At 63.9% G+C, this 21,437-nt stretch overlaps 2 protein-coding genes across 3 annotated transcripts; both read left to right on the top strand.

Moving 5' to 3' along the window:
* The first annotated feature begins 7,910 nt into the window (after window positions 1-7,910).
* CIRBP (cold inducible RNA binding protein) lies at window positions 7,911-12,625 on the top strand. Of its 2 annotated transcripts, none has more exons than XM_082650174.1 (7): window positions 7,911-7,988; window positions 9,049-9,157; window positions 9,242-9,348; window positions 9,442-9,580; window positions 9,661-9,742; window positions 9,859-9,929; window positions 12,248-12,625. In XM_082650174.1, exons 2-7 carry the CDS (start codon window positions 9,055-9,057, stop codon window positions 12,250-12,252), a joined length of 507 nt encoding a protein of 168 aa, XP_082506300.1. In that variant the 5' UTR covers window positions 7,911-7,988; window positions 9,049-9,054; the 3' UTR covers window positions 12,253-12,625. The 2 variants fall into 2 exon arrangements, with proteins under 2 accessions (XP_082506300.1, XP_082506299.1); XM_082650173.1 differs by lacking the exon at window positions 12,248-12,625 and adding an exon at window positions 10,306-11,080.
* A 1,009-nt stretch (window positions 12,626-13,634) lies between these two features.
* Window positions 13,635-16,275, top strand: FAM174C (family with sequence similarity 174 member C). The gene is made up of 3 exons (XM_082650175.1): window positions 13,635-13,929; window positions 15,045-15,161; window positions 15,919-16,275. Coding segments are annotated over exons 1-3 (402 nt in total). The 5' UTR covers window positions 13,635-13,645; the 3' UTR covers window positions 15,920-16,275.
* Window positions 16,276-21,437: the final 5,162 nt, after the last annotated feature.

Below are 21,437 nucleotides of genomic sequence, written 5' to 3'. Positions count from 1 at the left end.
GGGTGGGAGATGCGGAAGGAGGGAGTAGATGGCGGCACCCGCTGAATCACGGGGGCTGTGTCTGCATGCTGCAGAGCAGGGGGCACTTGGCCTACTGCCGGGGAACTCACTCCACAGGGCGCTGCCTGGCGCCCAGCCCTGGGGTCCGAGGGTCACAGCCCTGCCCGGGAGTCCTAGAAGAACTCCACCCTGGTTGGGTGCTGCGGCCATTAGCCCCTTCCCACTGCGCGAGCCTGAAACGCACACACCTGAGGCGGGGGCTGAGTGGAGAGGTGCCCAGCCAAGGGAGTGCAGCGACCGGAAAGGCAGCACGCCAGGCCACGTGGGCGTGGGCAGCACGGAAAGGTAAACCGAGGCCCAGAGTAGGCAGGGGCCGCGGAATCACAGGGGGCGGGGACAGCCCTGCACCGCCCCCTCCCCCCATTGAGGAAAAAGTTGAATGGGAGGGGGCGGCCCCCGGAAGCCCGCAGGGATGGAAACGCGGCTTCCATGGCAACGCGCCGCGAACCGGGCCTGACGTCACCGTGGGGAGGGCGCCCCGCCCGCCCCCGGCCTCGCGTCGGGCGGCCCAGGCCCCGCCCACTCCTGGGACGCCTCATTGGTGGCCACGTCGTTCGCTCTTCCGCACGCACCAATAGCTGCGCGGGGTTGCCGCCCGGAGGTGGGACTGCGGCGTGGCCCGGCTGAGTGCGCAGGCGCGGCGCGGCGCGGAGGCGTGCGGCCGTCCTCAGTTTGGAGGCGGGATGCGCGCCAAGGGGTCTGACGCCTGCGGCAGCTCCGGGACGGAAGAGGGGGCGTACCCGGGGGCGCCGCACGTGCACCCCCCCATTCTAAGCCGGGCCATTGCCTGTTGCCCCCTCCTCACGACCCCGTGTGCGCGAGCCCCGGGCTGGGGGGAGCGCAGGGCGAGGAGCGGGAGGAGGGCACTTGGATTGAGGCCCTGCCAAAGGAATAGGACTTTGCCAAGGATAGGAAGAGGGAACTGGTGCCCCAGGTGGGGGGCATGGCGTGTGCAAATGTCTGAAGACGTGAAAGCGGGTGCATTTGGGGAACAATTGGGAAGTCCATTTGGGGTCCTAAACCAAAAGGCGAAGGCAAGGACTCGAAAGGGGTGATTCCTCAAGTCTGGCTTGGGGGGGGATGAGATGGGAACCCCAGGGAGGAGGGGCGGGTGGAGAGGGCAAAGGCCAGAACACCCCAGGAGCTTTCTGAACGCTGTGCTTGGGCTTCGGAGAGGCCTGGGAAGGGACCGATGGGGCATTGTCTGAACGTGGCCTCTGGTTCACAGTGAGGTGGTTGGCAAGGGGGCTGCAGGGAGCTCGGAGATTTGGGGGAGGGGAGCAGTTGGAGACGCCCCTGTGCACCTGGAAGCCTACAAGCCAGGAGCCGGGACAGTTGGGGGCCCGGGGGGGCTTATGGCGGCAGGAAGTCCTCATCGCTGCCTGGCTGAGGCGCAGTTTTGCTGTGGCCAGGAGTCCCCTCTGAAAAGGCAGCAGGCCGCGGTCGGCGTAAACAGGGTCGCCTTTGCCGGGTGGCGAGGATGTGAGCAAACCTTTGGTCCGAGGTTAGCCCCTGGGGCTAGCCGGACGGGCAGAGAGCCCTGAGACTGATGGGGGTTGGAGCTGGCGGTGTGGACAGGTGTGGCTACCAAAGTGTGGAGTCCGGACGGAGGCCTGGATCCAGGTGCTGGCTTCTGGGATGATGAGGCTGCTGTGGGCGGGCAATAGAAGGTCACTGGGGTCACGTCTTTCTGCTGGAGGCCAGAGTCCCCTGGGGGCGGCCAAATGGGTAATTGGGGCAAGCTGCACGGTTTTGAAATGCCAAAGGACGCGGTGAGGGGTGGCTTGGGAAGAAGGCAGGGAGGAGCCAGGCCCCTAGAAAGATGAGAGGGAGTGGTGCCCCGCTGGGGCCAACTCCGGCACCCCCAGCACCCGGAGGCTGCCCCAGCACAGCCACCCCTACCGCGCCTGGCGGGAACGCCCTCCTTTCCAGGCACCTTGGGAACGGGAGTCGCCGAGCTACGGCCGAGGGTGCTGGGGCCCCACCCACGGCCGCCCAGACCTGGGAGGGCAGAGGACAGGCAGCCGCCGGTGTCACTCGGGATGGGAGAGCGTCCAGCCCGCAGGTGCGGGCGGGGCCGCTGTCACCTGGGGCCCTTCCACGACTGGAGACTGCCCTTCGGAGGGGCCTCTGTCCTTGGCCTGCTGCCTCTGTTCCCCCCACCCACGTGTGCCCCTCTCCCTGCTCCCTCTGAGTTCTCTTTTCCTGTGCCTTTCTGTTTTCCCCTTTCCGCCTTCCTCGATCTCTGGGCCTGTCTGTATTTCTGTCCGGGTCTCCATCTCTCCCTGGAGGTCTCATCTCTATTTTCCTCCCGTCTCGGTCTCACCGGCTCCTCCTCCTGGCCCCTCCCCCGCTTCCGCCCCCTCTCGGGGGCACCCTCCCTCACCCCCCGCACACATTCCAGCCTCCACCCCCGCCTCGCCGCCCCTCCCTGGGGCCAGCTGCTGCGGCGTTCGGTGCCCGGGATGCTAGGAGTGGGCTTGAGCCGGGGTCAGAGGGCGGGAGCGGGCGGGGGATGGGGAGGGCACCCCCTAACTCTTCTGGAATGTGGGCGGGGCCGGCCCCACGGGGTCGGGGGGAGGAGGTCGCCCGCCGGCAGGCGGAGCCGGTGGCCCGAGACAGCTGGCTACATCTGCCCTGCACACGGCCCACACCCCAGACGCTATCCATAGGCCTCGCGGAAAATCAACACAAGCCCAGACGCCCACGCAGGGCCTCTTACCGCCACCAGACCCAGACCAACCCGTCTCCCCGTCCCACACACGCGCTGCACACCCTCCGCAGTCAACGGGTACATGCCGATCCCACCTGAGTGACAGGCTCCGGCTCTGCAGCACAAGGACCCCAATGCACACCGCCCCCACACCCCCAAACCCGCCCCAAGCTACACTTTGGGGGCCACAACCTCAATCAACAGTGTGACCCTCAAAACCCACTCTCACCCTGGGCCAAGACCTCGCTGACAAAACCCGCAAAATTGAAGGTCACACCAGGCAGCTCAAACTCAGACCCTCAGAGACGCAGCTCAGCCGAGGCGGCACCCAAACCCGCGGACGCTCCAGCCACAAACACTACCCACGCACCGTGCGCGCCTGCAGGCCCAGCCGAGCAGAGCCGGCCACTGGGCTGGGGCAGGTGCAGGGGCCTGTGTGCGCCCACAGAAGAAGTGGGGCTTCCTCCGGCATGGCCGGCGATTCCCTGAGTGTCCTGAGACACGGAGAAAGGAGAGAACAGCAGAGAACTGGGAGCCGCTCCGTGGTGTGTTTTTGTCACCGGCTGCCCTTCCATCACCCCCGCTGATCCCAGGAGATGCTGCTGCTGTGCCCACTTCTCAGATGATGCACCCTAGGCTCAGACAGGAGCCCAGACACCGCCTACCTGCACAGCTGGGCACCGGGCCATCGCTGACACTCCAGGGTGGGATGGTGATCGAAGGCTGGACGAGGTCCATGGGCACCTGTGTCTTCCTGCTTGGGTGTGGGGGCCAGGATGTGGGACTGCTGTGTGCGGCCGCCTGGACACACACAGGTGTCTTCCCTGAGCCTCTGGCAGCTGCCCCAGGGGGGTGTGCTCTCCATGACTGCCACTCCAGTGTTGCCATGGAGATGCCACAGCCCCAGTCAGGGGTGCTTCGGCCCCTCTGTGTGCCTGCAGGGAGCCTGTACGTGGGGCCAAGGTCAAGGGAGCGGACAGGGCATCAGTGGGGGTCAGCTCCTCCCACCCCTGGGGCGGGGCTGTGAACCTCAGCCCTCCCCCCGTCTAGGAAACCCAGGGGGTTGCATCCCCAGCCCCCACCGAGGCAAGCTTTGGGGTTTCCACGAGCACACAGGGGTCTCTGCGCATGCACAGGCCCTGGCGTTTCATACACACCTGACGTATGTCCTCTGCATGAATGCATGTTATTGGTGTGGGCCTCCGGGTGTCCCCTGGGTCCCATTCCACAGCCCGTGTGCCTGCCGTTGATGGGGACTGCGGTCACCAGCAAGGCCGATGCGCTGCCTGGCCTTTGCACTTCTGGGATGGGGGCTGGGGCAGGAGCAGAAGAGTGGCAGCTTCCACATTCCTGGGCCATGAGTCACAGGGAGCTCCACCCAGGTGCCCCCTCCCACGTCCCCCTCCGCCAGGAAGACCCCTCCTAGGAACAGGAGGTAAACTGAGGCCAGGGCACAGGCAGCTGAATCTCCTGCCAATTCACAGTTGGCAGCCACCTAGGGATCTCAGATGTCCCCACCTACTCATGCAGGTGGGAAACGGGGTGGGTGGGGACGGGGGAGTCAGTTAAAGTTAAACTCTTCCTCCTGGCTTTTGGGCTCCTGTAGCTCTCCTCTGCCCTAGAGACCCCGACGGCTGCTGACAGTGCGTGGCATGTTCCCACCCCAGGGGCATGAGTCACGCCACCAGCCATGGGCACATATGATCTGTGAGTCCCGGTTCCCCCGCGTCATGCACACGCAGCAGCGCTGTCCCCGGCTGATCCCACATCCTGGTTATGCACATGCTTTGGGGTCCACGCACAACCCCTTGTGTTCTTGCACATAAGGCATGACCATGCAAACATGTTTCCATGTGTGCACACGCACACACACACACATGTGAGTTCTATGCACACACTTCCACAGCCATGTGCACAGGCACACGGCCCCATTTTCATGTTCACACAGGCATGGTCCCCAGAAACCTTGTTTCTCCATCTCTGTACCCACGAGTCCCCTGCCCACGGCACACATGTGCACCACACCTGGCAACGTACACACACATCCAGTCCCCGCTTCCCCCTCCCTGGCTCTGAGCCCCGGGGATCTGGGCCAGGCGGGCGGGCTGGAGTCTCTGCCAGGGCGGTCCCCTTCCGCGCCCGCGCCGGGCGGCCTCCAGGTGCACCGTCCCTGCCCCCGCCTGGCCGGCCGGGAGGGGCCGGTAATTACGCGGCCCCAGGGTTCCCCCCCACCACGCGCCTTTCATCCCGTCCACGCCCGACCCGAGCCCAGACGCTCATTACCGCCTCTCGCCCGGTCATTAACCGGGGTCGGGGGAGGACCCGGCGTCCGGCGGGCCCGACCCGGCGGGGAGGACAGAGGGGGCGGTGCGGGAGCAAGAAGGCCCCGCCCCCGTCTCCGTGGCAACGCCGGCGCAGCCCCGGGGGTGGTCTTCGGCGGGCGCCCGGGGAGGGGCGTCTTGTGAGTGTGCAGACGGGGACCTCCGGCCTAAGCCCCGTCCCGCCGGGCAGGCGGTGAGCACCGCGTGTCCCGGCCGTGAATAGCAGCCTCGCCCCCGCCCGCGGCTATTTTAAGTCCCCTCCTCGCCGACCACCCCCCAGCGCTTGGGCGGAGGCTCGAGGGCGGGCCTGAGGGCGGGACGGGAGCCCCTTCCCACGCTGGTGCTCGCGGCCGTCGACTGGACGGCGGGGCGGGACCGGGAGCCCCCGGCCAGGCTGACAGCGAGGCCGTAGCTCCCCCTTGTGTCCGCGGGGAGAGCGTGGAGTCGCGGCCGAGGGAGCTGGCATCACCTTCCAGGGAGGAAGGTGGTGCCAGCCCCCTGAGACCAGTCCCCCATCTCGCCTCTCACGGGTTCACAAGGTCGTAGGTACACACCGAGTCACAGGGACTCGCCGACGTCGGTAGCCGCAGAAACACAGGTGGGCAGACAGGTAACACACCTGAGACGCAAGCACACAGTTCCCACACAATATCCGGTGCAGGCGCACCTGGGGACAGGTATCCATAGGTAAAGGTATGGTATCCATAGGTAAAGGTATGGTATCCATAGATATCCATAGGTAAAGGTCCACACCGTGATGGGAACCCAGGACAGTCGTGGGTACGCATGGAGCCCCGTACCCAGCAACAGGCTCGTAGTAAGTACACGCTTGATAACTGCTGGTGGAATGAATGAATGAACCAGGGAACTTCACAAAACCAGGAGAAGGCAGACTAGGAACCACAGAACAGTGAGGGCGGGGACGGGGGGTGGTGCAAAGAGTGACGAGGGGCCCCGGTGACTGCAAGGACCCCTTCGCCTGGTCTGGGGACAGGAGCTGCCGACCTGACTTTGCTGGGGGAGCAGATGAGAAGGGAGGGGATTACTCCTGGGCTGGGCATGCCTGGCCCCAGGTCCCCTCCATGGGCCCTGGCGGGAGGGCGAGAGCTGAGTGCTGATTCTCTCTGCTCCTTTTAGTAACCGCCCTGCGTGAGTGGCTGACGCAGCAGCCGGCTGTGGCTGACGGGGAATTGTATGGGGGGGGGGGCTGTGGCGTGGGGGGACGAGGTGCGGACATGGCTGCCATCATGAGCTGCTGCCTGGGGGAAGGGGTCCTGAGCCCGAGGAGGGTGTCCCAGTGGCCTTGTCACAGGAGACAGTGTCCATGCTCTCGTTCCTACTGCGTCAGCTAGACCCACCGAGTCTGGGGCCTGGAGTGGGGCTGGAACTTTCCTGGGGTAGGCAGCAAAGCAGGGGTCTCTGTTCTCAAATCGCCCTAACTTTTTTGGCTGTGCCGTGCGGCATTCGGGGTCTTAGTTCCCCAACCAGGGATCGAACCCACGCCCCCTGTATTGGAAGCGCGGAGTCTTAACCACTGTACATCCAGGGAAGTCCCTCAAATTCCCCCTAACTTTTATGCAGCAGGTATGCCCTTTGAAGACTTTCTGGGGCAGGGGTATAGCTTGGGCCTCTGGTCTGGGCAGGCAGGGGTCTGCACTAGCTTCTTCCACCCATGGAAGGGTCCAGGGCCACAGAAGGTAACATGAGCCAAGGCCTGGGCAGGGGGAAAGGGGTGACCACAAGAGGGGCTCCCAGGAGCAGCCTTGGGGGTGAAGATCTCTGCAAAGCTGGTTCTTCCGATAGCAGAGGTCTCAGGACTCCCAGACAGAAAAAAGATGCAGGGGGAGGAGCCAAGTGGGTTCTGGGTGTGCTGGTGGGCGGCTGGAGCACAGCGGTGAAAGGGAGATGGGGGGCTGAGCTGAATTTTGGGGTGCAGTGGAGACTCAAGAGTTGGGCACAGTGGTGGATTTGAGAGCCCAAGTCGAGGTCAGCCTGAGGTCCAGAGCTGGGATGAAAAAAGTGTCTGGCCAGGTGACTGTGGCGTGTGGGTGCTGCACCAGACTGGGTGAAGTCCGGATTGGGGTGGGAGTTAGGTGTGGTTGCGGGTTGGGATTCGTAGGCAAACTGGGTTGGGTGAAGTTGGGGTGACCCAAAGTTGGGAAGCAGGAAGAATTGGGATCGTGGAGAATATTGGGGTCCACATAAATGGAGTTGCCTCAGTGTTAGGGTTTGGGCGGGCCTTGGGGCGGATCACACGAAGTGGAACGTTGGGGTTCTGAGAGTTCTGGGGTGTCGGTTATGTTGGCAAGTACATAATGACTGATATCGGGGTTCACATGAAGTTGAGGTGTCCGAGAACTTGATCTCGGGTGGGTGTGGGGACCTGGGTGAGGTCGGTAAGTCGCCGACTGCGGGAGCACCGCAAAGGTCTGGGTTCCAGCGACTCCCAGAAGGTTCCCAGGAGGCTTGGGCCACTGGCAGAAGCCGCCCGAACCCCTTTGTTCTCCGCCACAGGCCGGGGGGGGGAGGGGGGCGGGCGCGCGGAAGTGGGTCAGCTCCGCCCCGCCGAGCACTGGCCCCGCCTCCCGCGCGCGGGCGGGGAACTGCGGACCATGCGCGTCCCCGCCGTTCACTGTGCCCCGCGCCCGCTCGCGGGAGGGGGCGCGGCCGGTACAGGCCCGGCCCCCAGCTCATGAATATGAGGCACAGCCACGGCCTCCAGAGCTTCGGATTGGCCAGCGAGGGGCGGAGGGGCGGGCTCGGGGGCGGGGCCTAGCGAAGAAGTACATAAGGCGGGCGCAGGGCGCCCCCCCAGTCACTTCGCGCGTTAGGAGGCTCGGGTCGTTGTGCTGTACCGTCTTCCCGCCTGCGCCAGGGACCTGCCCGACTCAGTGGTGAGGGCCCTGGCGGCACCGGCTCCACGGGCCCGGGGCGGCGGGCGGCCTGCGGCCGGCCGGAGGAGGCGGGGCGGCGGCGGCACGCCCCTGGGCGGGGGCGGTGCCGGGGCGGGCCCGGGGTGTAGTCCGCCCCGCCGGCGGCGAGGGGCAGCGGAGACCGGGCCGAACCGCGGTCGGAGGGCATCCCCCGTGGGCCAGGGTATTCGCGAGCGGGACACCGCCGCAAAATGGCGGCCGCGAGCACGAAGCTGCGCCCTGCGAAATGGCGGGAGCGCCGAGTGCCCGGATGGAGTGACGTGGGGCGCATGCGCGCGTGGGTGGGGCCAGGCTGGGGCTCCTCCCCGATTTCCCGTTGGAGTAGTGCGAGGGCGACACAACCCCGGTGCCACCCCCAACGCCCCAAGTTTGTGTCCCAGTTACGTGCTGCAGGGCGCCTTCTGGCCTGTATTTCGGAGCCATTCAGCGTAGGCTACCAGCCTGTAAAGGGTCGGTATAAGCACCGCCCCGCTTTGATATCCCGGCGCAGAGTCCCCGCCCCGCCTGCACAGCGCCCTGCAGTGGACCAAGCACGTTGCCACTCCGCCCGCCCCGCGACGGTCGGGTTAGGAGTTAGCCCCCCCCGCTGTTTGCAACGGGCAGAAACCAAGGTGCACTCAGCCAGTGACGATGGTGGCCGATGCCTGCCTTCAGGGTGTACCCCTAAACGTCCCGTGAGGGCGTCCCCTGCCTGGAGTTTTGGGGCTCCACAGCCAGGCAGCACTGAGTACTGCAGAACCGCAGTGTGGCCCCAGCTTTCAGGGACCCCCCCCCCCCCAGTCTGGGGAGCGGAGTTGGCCCAAACACAGAAAAGCGGCCAGGGACCCAAAGTGATAAAGGAATTAAGGGTTTGTTTGAATTAAGTCCTGGGTGTGGGCTTGGGATGGTTAAAGGGCAGAAAAATAGTTTCCCAGCGTTTCCCCCCGAAACATACGTTATTTGTATAAAGTAAAGTGGGGGGGGGCGTTGAGTCTCAAAGCTCCTGCAGGACCTCTGAGGCTTTTGGTGATGTTTGTCACAGGCCGCCATGGCATCAGATGAAGGCAAGCTTTTCGTCGGAGGGCTGAGTTTTGACACCAACGAGCAGTCACTGGAGCAGGTCTTCTCAAAATATGGACAGATCTCAGAAGGTGAGGCTGGTGCCAGACTGGTGGCTGAGTGGGGTTGCTCACGGGGAGGGCTGGGTGCTGACCACGGACCTCTCCCCTGCACAGTGGTGGTCGTGAAGGACAGGGAGACCCAGCGATCGAGGGGCTTTGGGTTTGTCACCTTTGAGAACATCGACGATGCCAAGGACGCCATGATGGCCATGAACGGGAAGGTGAGGGCCGGCTGCTCTGGGGTTCAGTGGGTCCGGGCTGTAGACCGAGGGCGGGAGGTGCAGAGGCTAACTGTGTCCACTTCTGGTCTCCAGTCTGTGGATGGGCGGCAGATCCGGGTCGACCAGGCTGGCAAATCGTCTGATAACCGATCCCGCGGGTACCGAGGTGGCTCTGTCGGGGGCCGGGGCTTCTTCCGCGGGGGCCGAGGTCGGGGCCGTGGGTTCTCCAGAGGTGAGTGCCACTTGCAGGGACAAGGTGGGGGCACTGCTGCAGAAGCTGACACTCACTTCTCCTTCCCGTCCCGTCTGTAGGAGGAGGGGACCGCGGCTACGGGGGGAGCCGGTTCGAGTCCAGGAGTGGGGGCTATGGAGGCTCCAGAGACTACTACAGCAGGTACGGGCGGTGGTCCTGCGCAGGGGGGCCTGGGAGGCTCTGTGGGGACGCTGGCACGGGGACTGGTGAGAGTCCCCCGAGGTGGCCCCCAGCGCTCACCTGTGTCCTTCCTGCAGCCGGAGTCAGAGTGGCAGCTGCGGTGACCGGAGCTCGGGCGGGTCCTACAGAGACAGCTACGACAGTTACGGTAAGCGGCGCTCCAAGGGCCTGTGGTGGGAGCTCAGTGAGCCTCGGTGCCCTCTGGGCAGTGCTCAGACCCGGTCACTATGTTTGCCCCGTAAGGGACGAGACTGTCCTCTTGGGTCTCGGTGCCAGCAGCCACTTCTGCCACAGAACGTAAAGGCAAAACCAGGCTGACCAAGGAGGAAAGGGAGAGCGAGGGCCCACCGAGCAGAGCAGGCCGCATCCGTGCATGTGGGCCGTGCCCGCCACCCTCGGCCATGGGGGGGGTTGGTCGCTCCCGAGCCCCCAGGGCTGAGCCCCCAGGTTTGGGCCGGGAGTGGAATGCTGCCTCTCGTCGCGTGCTTCAGCGCCTTTACACTGTGCCTGCTTCTTGTTCTCAGCTACACACAACGAGTAAAAATCCTTCCTGCTCGAGATCGTCCTTCCAATGGCCGTATATTTAAAGATTTTGGGAGCTCCGCTGAATCGTTAATGTGTAGTGATCACACCTCCTTGTACCCACTTTTGTAGTCTTATTGGTTCTGATCTTGTCAAACACAGCCTGACTGCTTCTGGCCCCCAGATGGCCTCGTTACTACACTTTGCATTTTAAGGAAGCGCTGTCCGTTTTTAAGAGTCTTAAAAACGTTTTGAAGAGCACTTCCAGTTTTACTTTCACCTTTTTACCGTGAGCCAAGAGTTCTTTTTTTAGAAAATCACCAGGGGTTGTGAGAGTTTTGTTTTTTTGTTTTCGGTTGTGTTGCTTTTTTTCTTTTTCTTTTCAGTGGGGTTGGCCCCATGAATTTGGGTGCCCCGAGTCACTTCTCTTTGAGATTGAACAGACTGAATCTGCTCTTTGTCGGAAGCTGAGCAAGTTGTAGCTTTTTTCCAACTCGGTGTCACGTTTCTGAGTGTAGCGTGGTAGAACCGTGCGGGTGGCAGCAGAGCACCCGGGCTGCCCTGGCCCGGCCCGGGCGCCCACCTGTCGTGTGGGACCCACAGTAGACTTGCAGACATCCCCGAGAGGTTCTTGAAAATGTGTATTTATATTGTCCTTTTTTGCCGGAAGACGTACGCATATCCCGTCAATGTTGTATCTGAAGTGGTGAAGGAATTCTTGTACGCAGTTTTCTTTGGCTTCACGAAGCCGATTAAAAGACCATCTGAATGAACCTCGCTCTGACCATCTCCCTTTGATTGCACCACACGCGCCCTGCAGGGGCTCGAGGCAGGCAGACCTGAGCGGAGAGGGCAGCTAGAGGACTAGGTCCGCAGTCCCGCCCGAGGCTGCCACAGCTAGAGGAGAAAGGCAGGGTCAGTGACGCTGGCTGGGCCCCTGTGACAGCCAACGACCACCGGCCCCAGTTAGGCGAGCAGGTGGGTGACGGGAGCGGGCTCTCGGACCGCAGGGCAGCCCCGGAGCGCTTCTGGCCGTGGCAGCCAGAAGGCTCGATGGGGCGGGCAGCCTAGCAGGGACGGTGGACACGCGGGCGCCCGACGCTGACCCTGAACTCCTTAGTCTAGAAGCAGGCCAGAGAGCAGACACAGGCAGGGTCCCCGGGTGACCCCAGACTGACCGGCTCATTAGCTAGCTCTGCTGTTGCTTTACAAGTTCTGAGCGTTCTCTGCTAGCCTATGGAAGCTGCAGCCCCTCGGAGGACAGAAGTGTTGTGCGCCCAACAGAAAGCTCTGAGACGCAAGCTGCTCCCTGGGCTAGCTCATATGTGGAGATAGTCCTGTAATTCGAGGTAACTCCTTTTGCTCGTCCGCATCCCTCCTCTTGTTGAGAGCTCATTTGAAAGTAAAGTCGTGTACCCGGGGAATGTTCCTTTGACATTTTTGCTTTTTCTTTTTCCTTTTTAAAAAAAAAAAAAAAATCAAGCTAGAACTAAAGGCAGACCCCGGCCGTTTGCCCTTCCCCGCCTGCAGCCAGGCGAGCGGCCCGGGCAGTTGAGCAGGATTAGAGACCACCAAACGCCCCGCCTTTTGGAATTTTTTGTTCATCAATTGACTGTCTTTTGCAGACCTCTTTGAGTCACACTCCTAACTAGCTCTCTCTGATGTCTGTTGCTGCCATGAGTTTTTGCTCAGAGCCCGCGCCGATCTCTAAGCAGCTGCATCCCAAGTGGGTAGCTGGCTCTGCTTAAGAGCACAGAGTGGCCTGGCCCGTCTGAAAGGCGCAGGCCCGCCCTGGGCACGCTGGCCCGTGGCGGGGCCTCTTGGGTTGGCCCCGGTGACTAGCTGAGACCCTCCTAGGAGCTGTGGATGGTTTCGCGGGAGTCGGGGAGGGGCGGCTGTGAGCTCAGCCAGGGTGTCAGGGTTAACACTCCTTTGCTTTGACAGGTTGAATGGAAGCCAGTGCGACCCGGAAGGGTGACCCGAGAGCAACAACGACCTGGGGTCACTGCCCCAGGAGGAACTTCACCCGGGAGCAAGAGCCAGCGGCACAGCTGCCTGCCCTTGCAGCCCGTCACCTGTAAGTGCTTCTCGGCGGGGGAGACATGTGGCCCTGTGGCCCTGGCCCTTGTGGTGGGTTCTCCCCCGTCCTGGCTGTGTGACCTCTGTCGGGGGCAGCGTCTTCATCTCCTGCTGGAGCAGCCCTCGTGTCCCCCTCTCACCTCTCCCGTCTTTCCAGCAGGTGCTTCACTGGCGAGGTTGGGGTGCGGGGCTTCAAGGTGCTCCAGGAGGATGGGCGTGTGGTGCTGGCACGGCGGCCAGTCCTCACTCGCGATGTGACAAGACAAATGTGGAAGGTGCATTTGAATAAAGGGATGGTGTGTACACCCACAAATCTGAGTCTGGTGTGGGGTGCGTCGTGGAGGGCGGACACTGAGCTTCAGCCTGAGTCCTGGCTGGAGGGGCTGTGGCGGGGAGTCCGCTAGAGATAGCCTCCTCTTGGGGCCTTCGTTCTGGCCACGAGCTGGATCCAGACGCGGAAGGCCAGGCGGCAGTTCATTGCCCCCCCCCCCCCGGGGCAGTTCTCTCGGGCAGAGGGAGCCGTGGAGGAGGTGGTCCCTTGGCGGCGCGTCCCCCGGAGCCAGGCAGAGGCCTTGTCAGAGTAACCCCGGGCACCTTCAGCTTGTCCGCCCCCGGAGCCGGCCTGCCTTCCCAGGCTGTTTGCCTCCAGGCCTGGTCTTGGGGTGCAGAACGTTGGGGCTGAGCCCCGGTTCTAGCTGCCTTGGGCTCTGGGCGAGTTACCTCAAGTCTCAGCAGGGTGAGGTCCGGGTCACCGGTACCCCCCCCCCTTCTCCCACGGGGGGTGTCTGGTCCCTCCTGGCCCCCGCCAAAGGCGGGATGCCCAGGCTCACAGCCGGGACAGGTCTCCCCTCCTGCAGGGCCAGGGACAGCGGGCCACCGTGCTGGTGTCACCGAAGCCCAGGGCGACTGGGGGCGGGGACGCGAGAGTTCCAGGGTCCAAGTGGGAGGGAGGCCCGCAGGGCACTGTCGCGCCTGTCCCCTCACCGTAGTCCCCCTGCGGGGCGGCCGCGGTGCTCACGCTCTGGGCCGGGGACACAGAACTGCGGCTCCGAGCCTTCGGGGGCGGGGTGCTCGCGGAGCCAGCGGGGCGCGGGGTACTTCCCCGCTTCGGGTGAAGCGAGGTGAGAGGCCGGGGGCGGTGGCGGCCCGGGCCTTTCCGGGAGCCAGGCCCCGCCCCCGCGAGCCATTGGCTGGCCCCGCCCCCGCGCCAGTGAGTGACTGCTCCTCGCGGGGGCGGGGCGCGGCTACCGCTTCCGCCGGGCTATGGGGCTGCGTGTGCTGCCGCCGCGGCTCCTGCTGCTGTCGGCGCTGCTGCTGCCGGTGCAGCTGTTCGGAGCCGCGGACCCCACGCCCCCGTCACTGCCCCGCACGCAGGCCACGCTCTTGCCGCATCCCGCCGTGACGAACGGGAGCCAGCCGGGCGCGCCGCACAACACCACACGCCCTTGGCCGCTGGGCTCGCCGGACTCGCCGCTTCTGCGTTCCCTCTACGTGGTTACGGGCTTCATCGTCCTAGCCGTGCTCTACTTCCTCATCCGGGCATTCAGGTGCGTCAGGCGCACGCCGCCGCCGCTGCCCTGGCGCGGCCAATGGGCGCGCGTCTCGCGCCCCAAGTGCTGCGGCGCGAAAGCCCCGCCTCTCCGGCGCGGTTCGCCATCGTCACGTGGGTGGGGACGTGGGTGGTGAGTGGGTGGGGACGTGGGTGGTGAGTGGGTGGGGTCATGCAATCACGTGACGAGCCGCTCCTTCGGGATGTTGGGGTTGGTTTTCTAGACGCAGCCACCGAGACTAGAGGTTGCGGGATGATGAGGGCACCGGGAATTCCCGGGATCCTCTGCGGCTCTCCCAGCCCGGTGACGACGAGCGCAGCGCCCACTAACCCAACTTGCATCTGCCACGCGGGCCTGGCCGCATCCTTTCCTGTAGTTAACGTCCACAGCCTGACCAGGGCCCGGCGGGAGCCTGCCCCTGCACTTTGCTCCTCCTGTTTCTTCAGCCCAGAGCTGGCTGTGATCATCAGTGTTTAGGTTCTGCCCACGCTATCCCCAAGAGTTGAGGACCCCCTTGCCTTCCCCGCGGCATACGCCCTGCCTCCTGCAGGCCCGTGACCCCCTCCTCAGGCCCGTCCTCCCCGTTTGGCTTCCTCTCTGGGGCTGATCTCCAGAGGGCCTTTGTCACGCAGAGCTGATCATATCCAGATGCTCTGAAGGGGCCTTTTCTGTCTTGCATTGACACTGCTGTGGGTATACAATGTTCGTCTCCCATCTGAATACGTGCCACATCCACCACAGAGGGTCCCGTGCTTTCCCTGGTGGTGGTCAGGAGCCGGGCCTTCTGCCCGCGACAGCCTTCTACTTGATATCTTTGGCAAACTCTCTCTAAGGCTCAGTCGGCTCATTAGTAAAATGGAATTACAGCGCCCCCCTCCCAGGGGTCCTCGCCCAAGGGCCTACGCCCTGGGGGCCTGCCAAGGGAGATGTGCACAGCAACTCATAACGATTGTGACCATTATGAGAAGAAACGCAGTTGGAAAGTTCACAGCAAGACTCTGGGAGTCGAGCAGACGAGCATTATCGGAGAAGGTGGGAAGCAGGGCAGGGTGTCAGCAGCTCCAGCGAAGGGCCATGAGAGGGCCGCTGAGCGAGCCTGGGTCTGCTTCCAGATTGAAAAAGCCGCAGCAGAGGAGGTACGGGCTCCTGGCCAACACCGAGGACCCCACCGAGATGGCATCGCTGGACAGCGACGAGGAGACTGTCTTTGAAACAAGGAACCTGAGATGGTAAGGCAGCCCTCCACACACCTTCAGGGGCTCCTTGGGTTGGGGGGTGGGGTCAGCAGGCCAGCGAGTTAGGAAGACTGTCGGCCGGTGAGGTCCTCAGTGCGGTCAGCACACAACAGTGGCCGGGCCTGGCTTTGCTGTCGCAGGCTGTGTGGCCTCGTCCCAGGGACGTCCATCTCCCAGCCTCAGTTTCCCATTTCTTTAAGATGGGAACGGGCTGCAGTGCTTGAGTCAGTGGGCACTTGCTCTGGGCCTGACCCCGAAGGCCAAAATCAGTGTCAGAGGTGGAGAATGAACTGCGAGGTGCTACCAAAGCCGGGGGGTGGGTCAGAGACGGCCTCTCCACGGCCCCAGCCAGGAGTAGAGCATCCCAGGCAGAGGCAATGGCAGAGACAAAGAAAGAGGGTTGACAACGGAGGTGACCCAGTGGCCACTGGGCTCAGGGCCACTGACAGGGCCTGAGCGGGGAGGGATGGCCTGTTTAACCCCAGCTTATCGGGGGCTCAGGCACCGAAGCTGAGAGACCACAGGATGATTCTGACTTTCCAAGCCCCCCGAGGGAGGTGCGAGTATGGCCTGGGAATCCCTCTGGTCCCGGCATCTCCTGGTTGGGGCACCCCTTTCCCCCAGGCAGGGAGTTGGCAGGGCCTGCAGGCTGGGGGTGGGGGCTGGGCATGTTAGAGGCACAGGCACAGTGGGGCGGGGGCGGGGCGGGCTCCCCACCCAACACTTCTCACCTCCTACCTCTCGTTTCCAGATGTACAGGTCGGGAAGGCAGCATTTCCAGCGGCCTTGTGGGAAGGACAAGAGACAGGGCCCCTCCCAGTGCTTGGAATGCCCTGCTGATTCTCCTGCCGCCAAAGAGCTTGTGTGGGGCCTGCCCGGCCTGCCAGGAGCCGCCCCAGCCCTGCCCCTGGACAAGACCGCCCAGGATACCGGCTGGAAGCCAGAGGGTCCCCGGCAGCAGCACGCAGAACTCTGAGGTCCCCTGGCCACATTGTGACTTGTGCCGATCACCCTTCCTGGTGGGGATGCGGCAGCCCCAAGCTGAGGCCTGGTAGGCGGGTGGGCTGGGGGGCCTGTCTGGGAGCACCATATCCCTGGGCTGAGGACAATAAAGGCAGTCAGTGGTTCTGTAGCTGGTACCCAGCTCCACAGTGGGCCAGACCCAGCGCTCTGGCTCACAGGTGGGGGGTGGGCAGCAGACCTGGGCTCCATGTGGGCCTTAGTTCTCCCACCTGTGACCATTTGGTCCCATCCTCAGGTGTCCAGAGGGTCCCGTGAAGAATCCCACAAAGGAGACAAAGAGATGGGGGAGAACTACTCCCACCTGCCTGGAAAAAGACCCTGCCAGTCATTGTTTTTGAGCCTAGGGAGAACTCCTATTCATCCAGCAAAGCTCCTGCTCAGGGCTCCCCTGTCCATAATGCCTTCAGCCTGGGGCTCCTAAGGGCCATGCTCTCTGCCTCACCACACTCACACCACTATTTTGGAGGTGTTTCCTAAGGAACCCCAGGCTGTAGTGTACGGGTCTGGAGCTTTGTGCAGCCCGAGGCTCCCTGTGCCCACCCTGCCTCTCCCCCATCAGCCTCTTGTGGAATCACTGATGAACCTGGTCCGCCATCCCAGGAAGCCTATTCTGGCACTCAGGCCTCCGTTCTGGCCATCTGAGATCCATCGTGGGTACCTGAGTCCCACTGGGGCACCTGACCCTCATCCCAGGCACCTCAGTCCCATGGGGGGTACCTCGGCCCCCATCCTGATCACCTCAGCCCCATCCCCGGAACTTGAACCCCTTTCAGGCACCATAATCCCCTTGGGGCAATCGACCCCCACCCTGGGCACCTAACCCTTTTCCCACCTGAGCCCCATTCTGGGCACCCGAGCCCCCCTGGGGTACCTGACTGCCCATCCTGGCCACCTGCGATCCATCCTGTGTACCTGAATCCCACTGGGGCAACTGACCCCCATCCTGGGCACCTGACCTCCTTTCCCACCTGAGCCCCATCCCGGGCACCTGCACCCCATTGGGGTGCCTCAATCCCCATCCTGGCCATCTGAGATCCATACTGGGCACCTGAGTCCCATCGGGGTACCTCAGTCCCCATCCCTGGTGAGGGGCTTGATGAGTTCCTCTGTGGGCCTTGTTTCTAGGCGGAGTCCAGCTCTGGCCTGTTCCCCGCCCCCCCCCCCCCGCCCGCACCCTGTCATTGTGGTCCTGGAGAGTGGGAGAGGTGGGGCTGGCCTGTGGCTGCCCACAGCCTGAGGTCTCCCCGGGCCGCTGGCCGGAGGCACCGAGGCCGTGTCGTTAGCAGAAGCTGTCATTAGGAGGAGCTGCCACCAGGTGGCAGCCTTGTGCTGCCCGGCCTCTACCATGCTGCCCTGTCGTCTTGGGGTGGCCTGAGGCAAACCGTTGTACAGGTGGGGAAGTACTTCGAAGTCGGGGGCCCTGTTTCGCACGCCTTCTCGACCCCACCTTGTTGCCATGGCCACCATGGGATGGTCCCAGCCTGCTGCCCACTCAAGACCCATCAGCCCCTGTGGCCCGTCTACCTTGCAGTCCTGCTGATCTTCCTGGCCCGGCCTGAGCCCGGGTTCCTGCGGAAGAGCTGTCATGGTCAGCTGGCCACCCCTCTCTCCAGCCGGGGTCCTCTGCCTTGGCCCCCAGTTGGCTTCCTTGGGCATCTCTGTTGGCAGCCCCCGGCCCTGCTCCAAGTCTGCTCACACTTCCTCTCCCCGCTCTGGTGCCCAGCTGCCGCCTCCAGGAAGTCCTCACTGCCCCTGCCACCCCCATTCTTTGGGAGGGTCCTGTACGGAGTGGCGAGCCGGTCCCCAGAAGCCAGGGAGAGTTGAGGAAGTGAGGCCATAGTCCCTGGGAGGCCCTGAGATGTCATGCCCCCTGACCCCCGGGCTCTGGCCGCCCTTTCTCCCCACCTGTTCCCCCTGTGGGTCTCTCTCTATGCATCTCTGTCTTTTTGTCTCTGCGTCTCTGTCTTTGAACCTCTGCTCGTCTCCCTGTTGGTGTCTCTCTCCATCTGCACCGCCTCTCACTCAGCCTCCCTGGGTTTCCGTCTGTCCCTCTCTGTCACTCTGTCTCTCCCCGTGTCTGACCCGCTGGCACACAATTTTTTTTTTTTTTGGGACACGCTTTTAACAGGCGCTCAGACACCGTCCGCGGCCCGCCCCCAGCCCCCCACCCCGTGATCTGCGCCCCTTTCCCACAGCTCTGAGCGATTTCTCGAGCTTCAAAAGGCACATTAATTACTATAATGAGGTCAGGAGAGACCCGGCGCTCTGCCATCCGGAGGCGGGAACACACCGCGTGCCCCCGCAGCCCCGCGCCTCCTGCCCGCCCCCTTCGGGTGGGGGGGGAGCCCCGCCCGCTTCCCGGCCCCTGCGCCTGTCAGCGCCGTCCGCGCGCGCACCGCGCCCCCGGCGTTAGTGCCGAGTAATTGGCAGCCTCCGCCAAGGTTAATGCACTATTAGCGGGAAGTTCTCGGCGGCTAAGAGCCGGGAGAGGGGCCTGTCAGCGCGAGATGAAAGGCCCCCGGGCCCGGATGGTTGGAGGGCCGCGTGTGCGTGTGCATGCCGGCTCGGGAGGCCTTCCAGCACCTTCTCCGCACTCACACACGGGCACAGGCATGACACGGCTGCGAGGACAGGCGACACGGCCGCCAGGCGTGCGGGACGGACACAGGGCACAAGTCCACACGCGCGCACACACGGGTGTCGCCCGCAGCGGGTCCCAAGCCCGCGCCGGGTGAGGGCGCGCGGACCAACAGCCCGGCGCCCTCGAGGCCCCTCCCACCACCTCCATCCCCCAGCCCCCACCCTGGGGGTGCCCACTGGACACGCAACAAAGCAGCCCCCTCGGCCCGGGGGCCACGTTGGGGTCTCTGGCTCCCGGGAGGGTCGCTGTGCGGCTAGACGGCCTCGCCCCCAACCTCGGTTCTCCGTCTGGGGACTGGGGCCGGGAGGGGGCGGGGAAGCTGGTCAAGGCCAGGCGTCTTCCCTGTAGGTGAGAGCCCCTCTGCTGGTTCTGACGTGCTCTCCCTCGGACGTGGCCCCCGCTCCCCTGGGGTCAGCAGGCAAGGGAGTTGTGCCCTCCCTGGGGTTCCCAGGACCCCTCCCCTGATCCCCCATCCTACCCGGGGGCTCAGCCCCGCCCACGTCTCCTCTCTGCGCTGTCTGAGCCGCCACCTCCCTTCTCCACGCAGGCCTTGATGTCCTGGTCCCGGACAAGAGTGGCGGTCCAGGTGCCCACTCGGGCACGGCTCCACCCAGAGCTGTGCCACAAGTATGGTGACCATGACTAGCTATTTATATCCACGTTAATTAAACGTAGGTGAAGTCTAAAGTCCTGTTCCTCAATCGCACTGACCACATTTCATGTGCCCAGTAGCCATGTGGAGCTGCTGGTGGTGCCTGTGTTGGACTTGTTCATCCTTGTGGGAAGTTCTTTTGGACAGCGGTGGTCTAGCCCCCAGACTGTCAGGTGACCACTGGGAGGAGGGGGTCTGTGTCCAGGGCCCTGGGACTGGGAGGGGGAGGAGGGTGGAGAGGAGGGAGGGGAGGGGGGAGGAGGGGGGGAATAGCTGGGATGACGCCTGCTTGGTCCGGCGCTGGCCTGGCTGTGGAGCTTGCAGGAATCTGAGGTCCGGGCTGAGGTTTCAAGGGCCTGACTGGACACTGGACACGAGGGTGGGAATTTTAATTTACCAGCAAGAGAAAGGGACAGGTTAGTTTGTTTATGCTCAGTCACAGCCTGGAGAACTCTCCTTGAGACCCGCTCTGAACTGGTTCAGTGAAGCCCCAGACCCGCCAAGGCCCCCCGCCCTCCCCTGCGAGCCCATCCCGCCTCTTGGAAAGCGCTCGAGCCGGAGTGGGCGGTGGACTGGGTCCAATATTTTCTGTAATGAGAAATTTTTGCCCGCATATTTTTAGCTTTCTCCAAAGCGCTGTGGCCTTTGAAGGTTGAGGGGGCAGTGGTCGCTGATGCCAAGCCCTGGGAATTCACCCTATGGGCTGGGACGACAGGTAATGGGTGGTGGGCACTGGGCCAGGGGTCAGTGGGCAGAGGGTGATGGGTATTGTGTGATGTGTTGGAGCTTGTGGGCGGTGGGTGACCAGTGGTGGGTCAGGAGCCAGTGGGGGTGGGCAGGGGACAGTGGGTAGGGGTGATCAGTCAGGGTTGGTGGGCGGTGGGCAGTGGGTGCTGGAGCAGGGGTGCTGGGCACAGACTAGGGGCAGGTCTGGGCCTGGCTCGGACAAAACCCTCCCTGAGTCTGAGGTGGACCTTTGAGCCCAGGAGTGCAGACTGCAGTGGACGGGGACAGACCCCATCAAAAACCCTGCCCTGGGTCTGGGCCTGGGGCTGACAGTCGACTCTGAGTGACCCCTGACCCTGATTGGGCCTTGAACCTAAGACTGACCCCGGTCCCCAAAGTGAGCCTGACCACTGACCCTTGATTCCAGCAGAAGCTCACTCCAGAACGACCCCTGACCTTAGCTGACGCCCCCTGCCGGCAGAGCCTGGAGGCTGGGATGGCCACCCACTCTGGGAGGCGACAGAGCCTCTTGGGGGCCCACAGCGGGACCCATCGGGCAGGGGTCCGCGAGGGCAGCTGGGCAGCTGTTCCCGCGCCCCCGTCCCCGCCTTGCCCGGGGCCGGACCGTGGAGCAGCTCTGCCCTCCCCTCCCCTCCTCGAGGGCCCTTCCTCCGGGAGCACGGCGGGCGCAGGGAGGTTGAATGGGGGACGTGCGCCTTTGTTCCTGTCCCTGCTCGGGCTCTGACCTTGAGAGAGAGACAAGAACAGAAGGAAAACGGAGCTTCTGCTCAAATCCGCTCGGCGGTGGCGGCGGCTCTCGCCTCGGTGGCCCCTGCATGCAAATGAGCCGACCCATCCGGGCCTTTGCTGGATGTCCCCTCACCTGCTGTGCCCTTCTGTCTCCCACACCCCTGCAACCCTGCGGGTCCAAGTCCTGCTGGGTGTGACAGGAGAGACCCTCACCCATCCATGAGGTCCCATGCCATGGAGGGTGCTCTTGTCCCAGGGCAGAGAGAGCTTCTGGGTGGACCCCTTTGCCGGCCAGGCCTGGCACCCCTGGGCTCGCAGCCCCTCTTCCTGGGCTCAGGCCCCACGCCTTCCAGAGTGGTCCCATCACTTCCCAAAGAGCCAGACCAGCCATCCCGGGCCGAGCCTGGCCTGTGTGGCTGGAGCCCCAGGCCCTCACTCCAGCGGTGTCCACATGGTCTGTTTGGGGCCTTGCCACGTG

This window comes from Grampus griseus, assembly GCF_964374135.1.
Source record: "Grampus griseus genome assembly, chromosome: 3".
In the NCBI taxonomy this organism is placed as follows: domain Eukaryota; kingdom Metazoa; phylum Chordata; class Mammalia; order Artiodactyla; family Delphinidae; genus Grampus; species Grampus griseus.
This window is presented reverse-complemented; position numbering and strand designations above follow the sequence as displayed.

Excerpts from the sequence above, each read along its gene's own strand:
- CIRBP (XM_082650173.1), top strand. The coding sequence starts at position 9,055 with ATGGCATCAGATGAAGGCAAGCTTTTCGTCGGAGGGCTGAGTTTTGAC. Across the intron at positions 9,158-9,241 it reads ATATGGACAGATCTCAGAAG|TGGTGGTCGTGAAGGACAGG; the intron begins GTGAGGCTGGTG and ends TCCCCTGCACAG. Across the intron at positions 9,743-9,858 it reads TCCAGAGACTACTACAGCAG|CCGGAGTCAGAGTGGCAGCT; the intron begins GTACGGGCGGTG and ends TCCTTCCTGCAG.
- FAM174C (XM_082650175.1), top strand. The coding sequence starts at position 13,646 with ATGGGGCTGCGTGTGCTGCCGCCGCGGCTCCTGCTGCTGTCGGCGCTG. Across the intron at positions 13,930-15,044 it reads TTCCTCATCCGGGCATTCAG|ATTGAAAAAGCCGCAGCAGA; the intron begins GTGCGTCAGGCG and ends GTCTGCTTCCAG.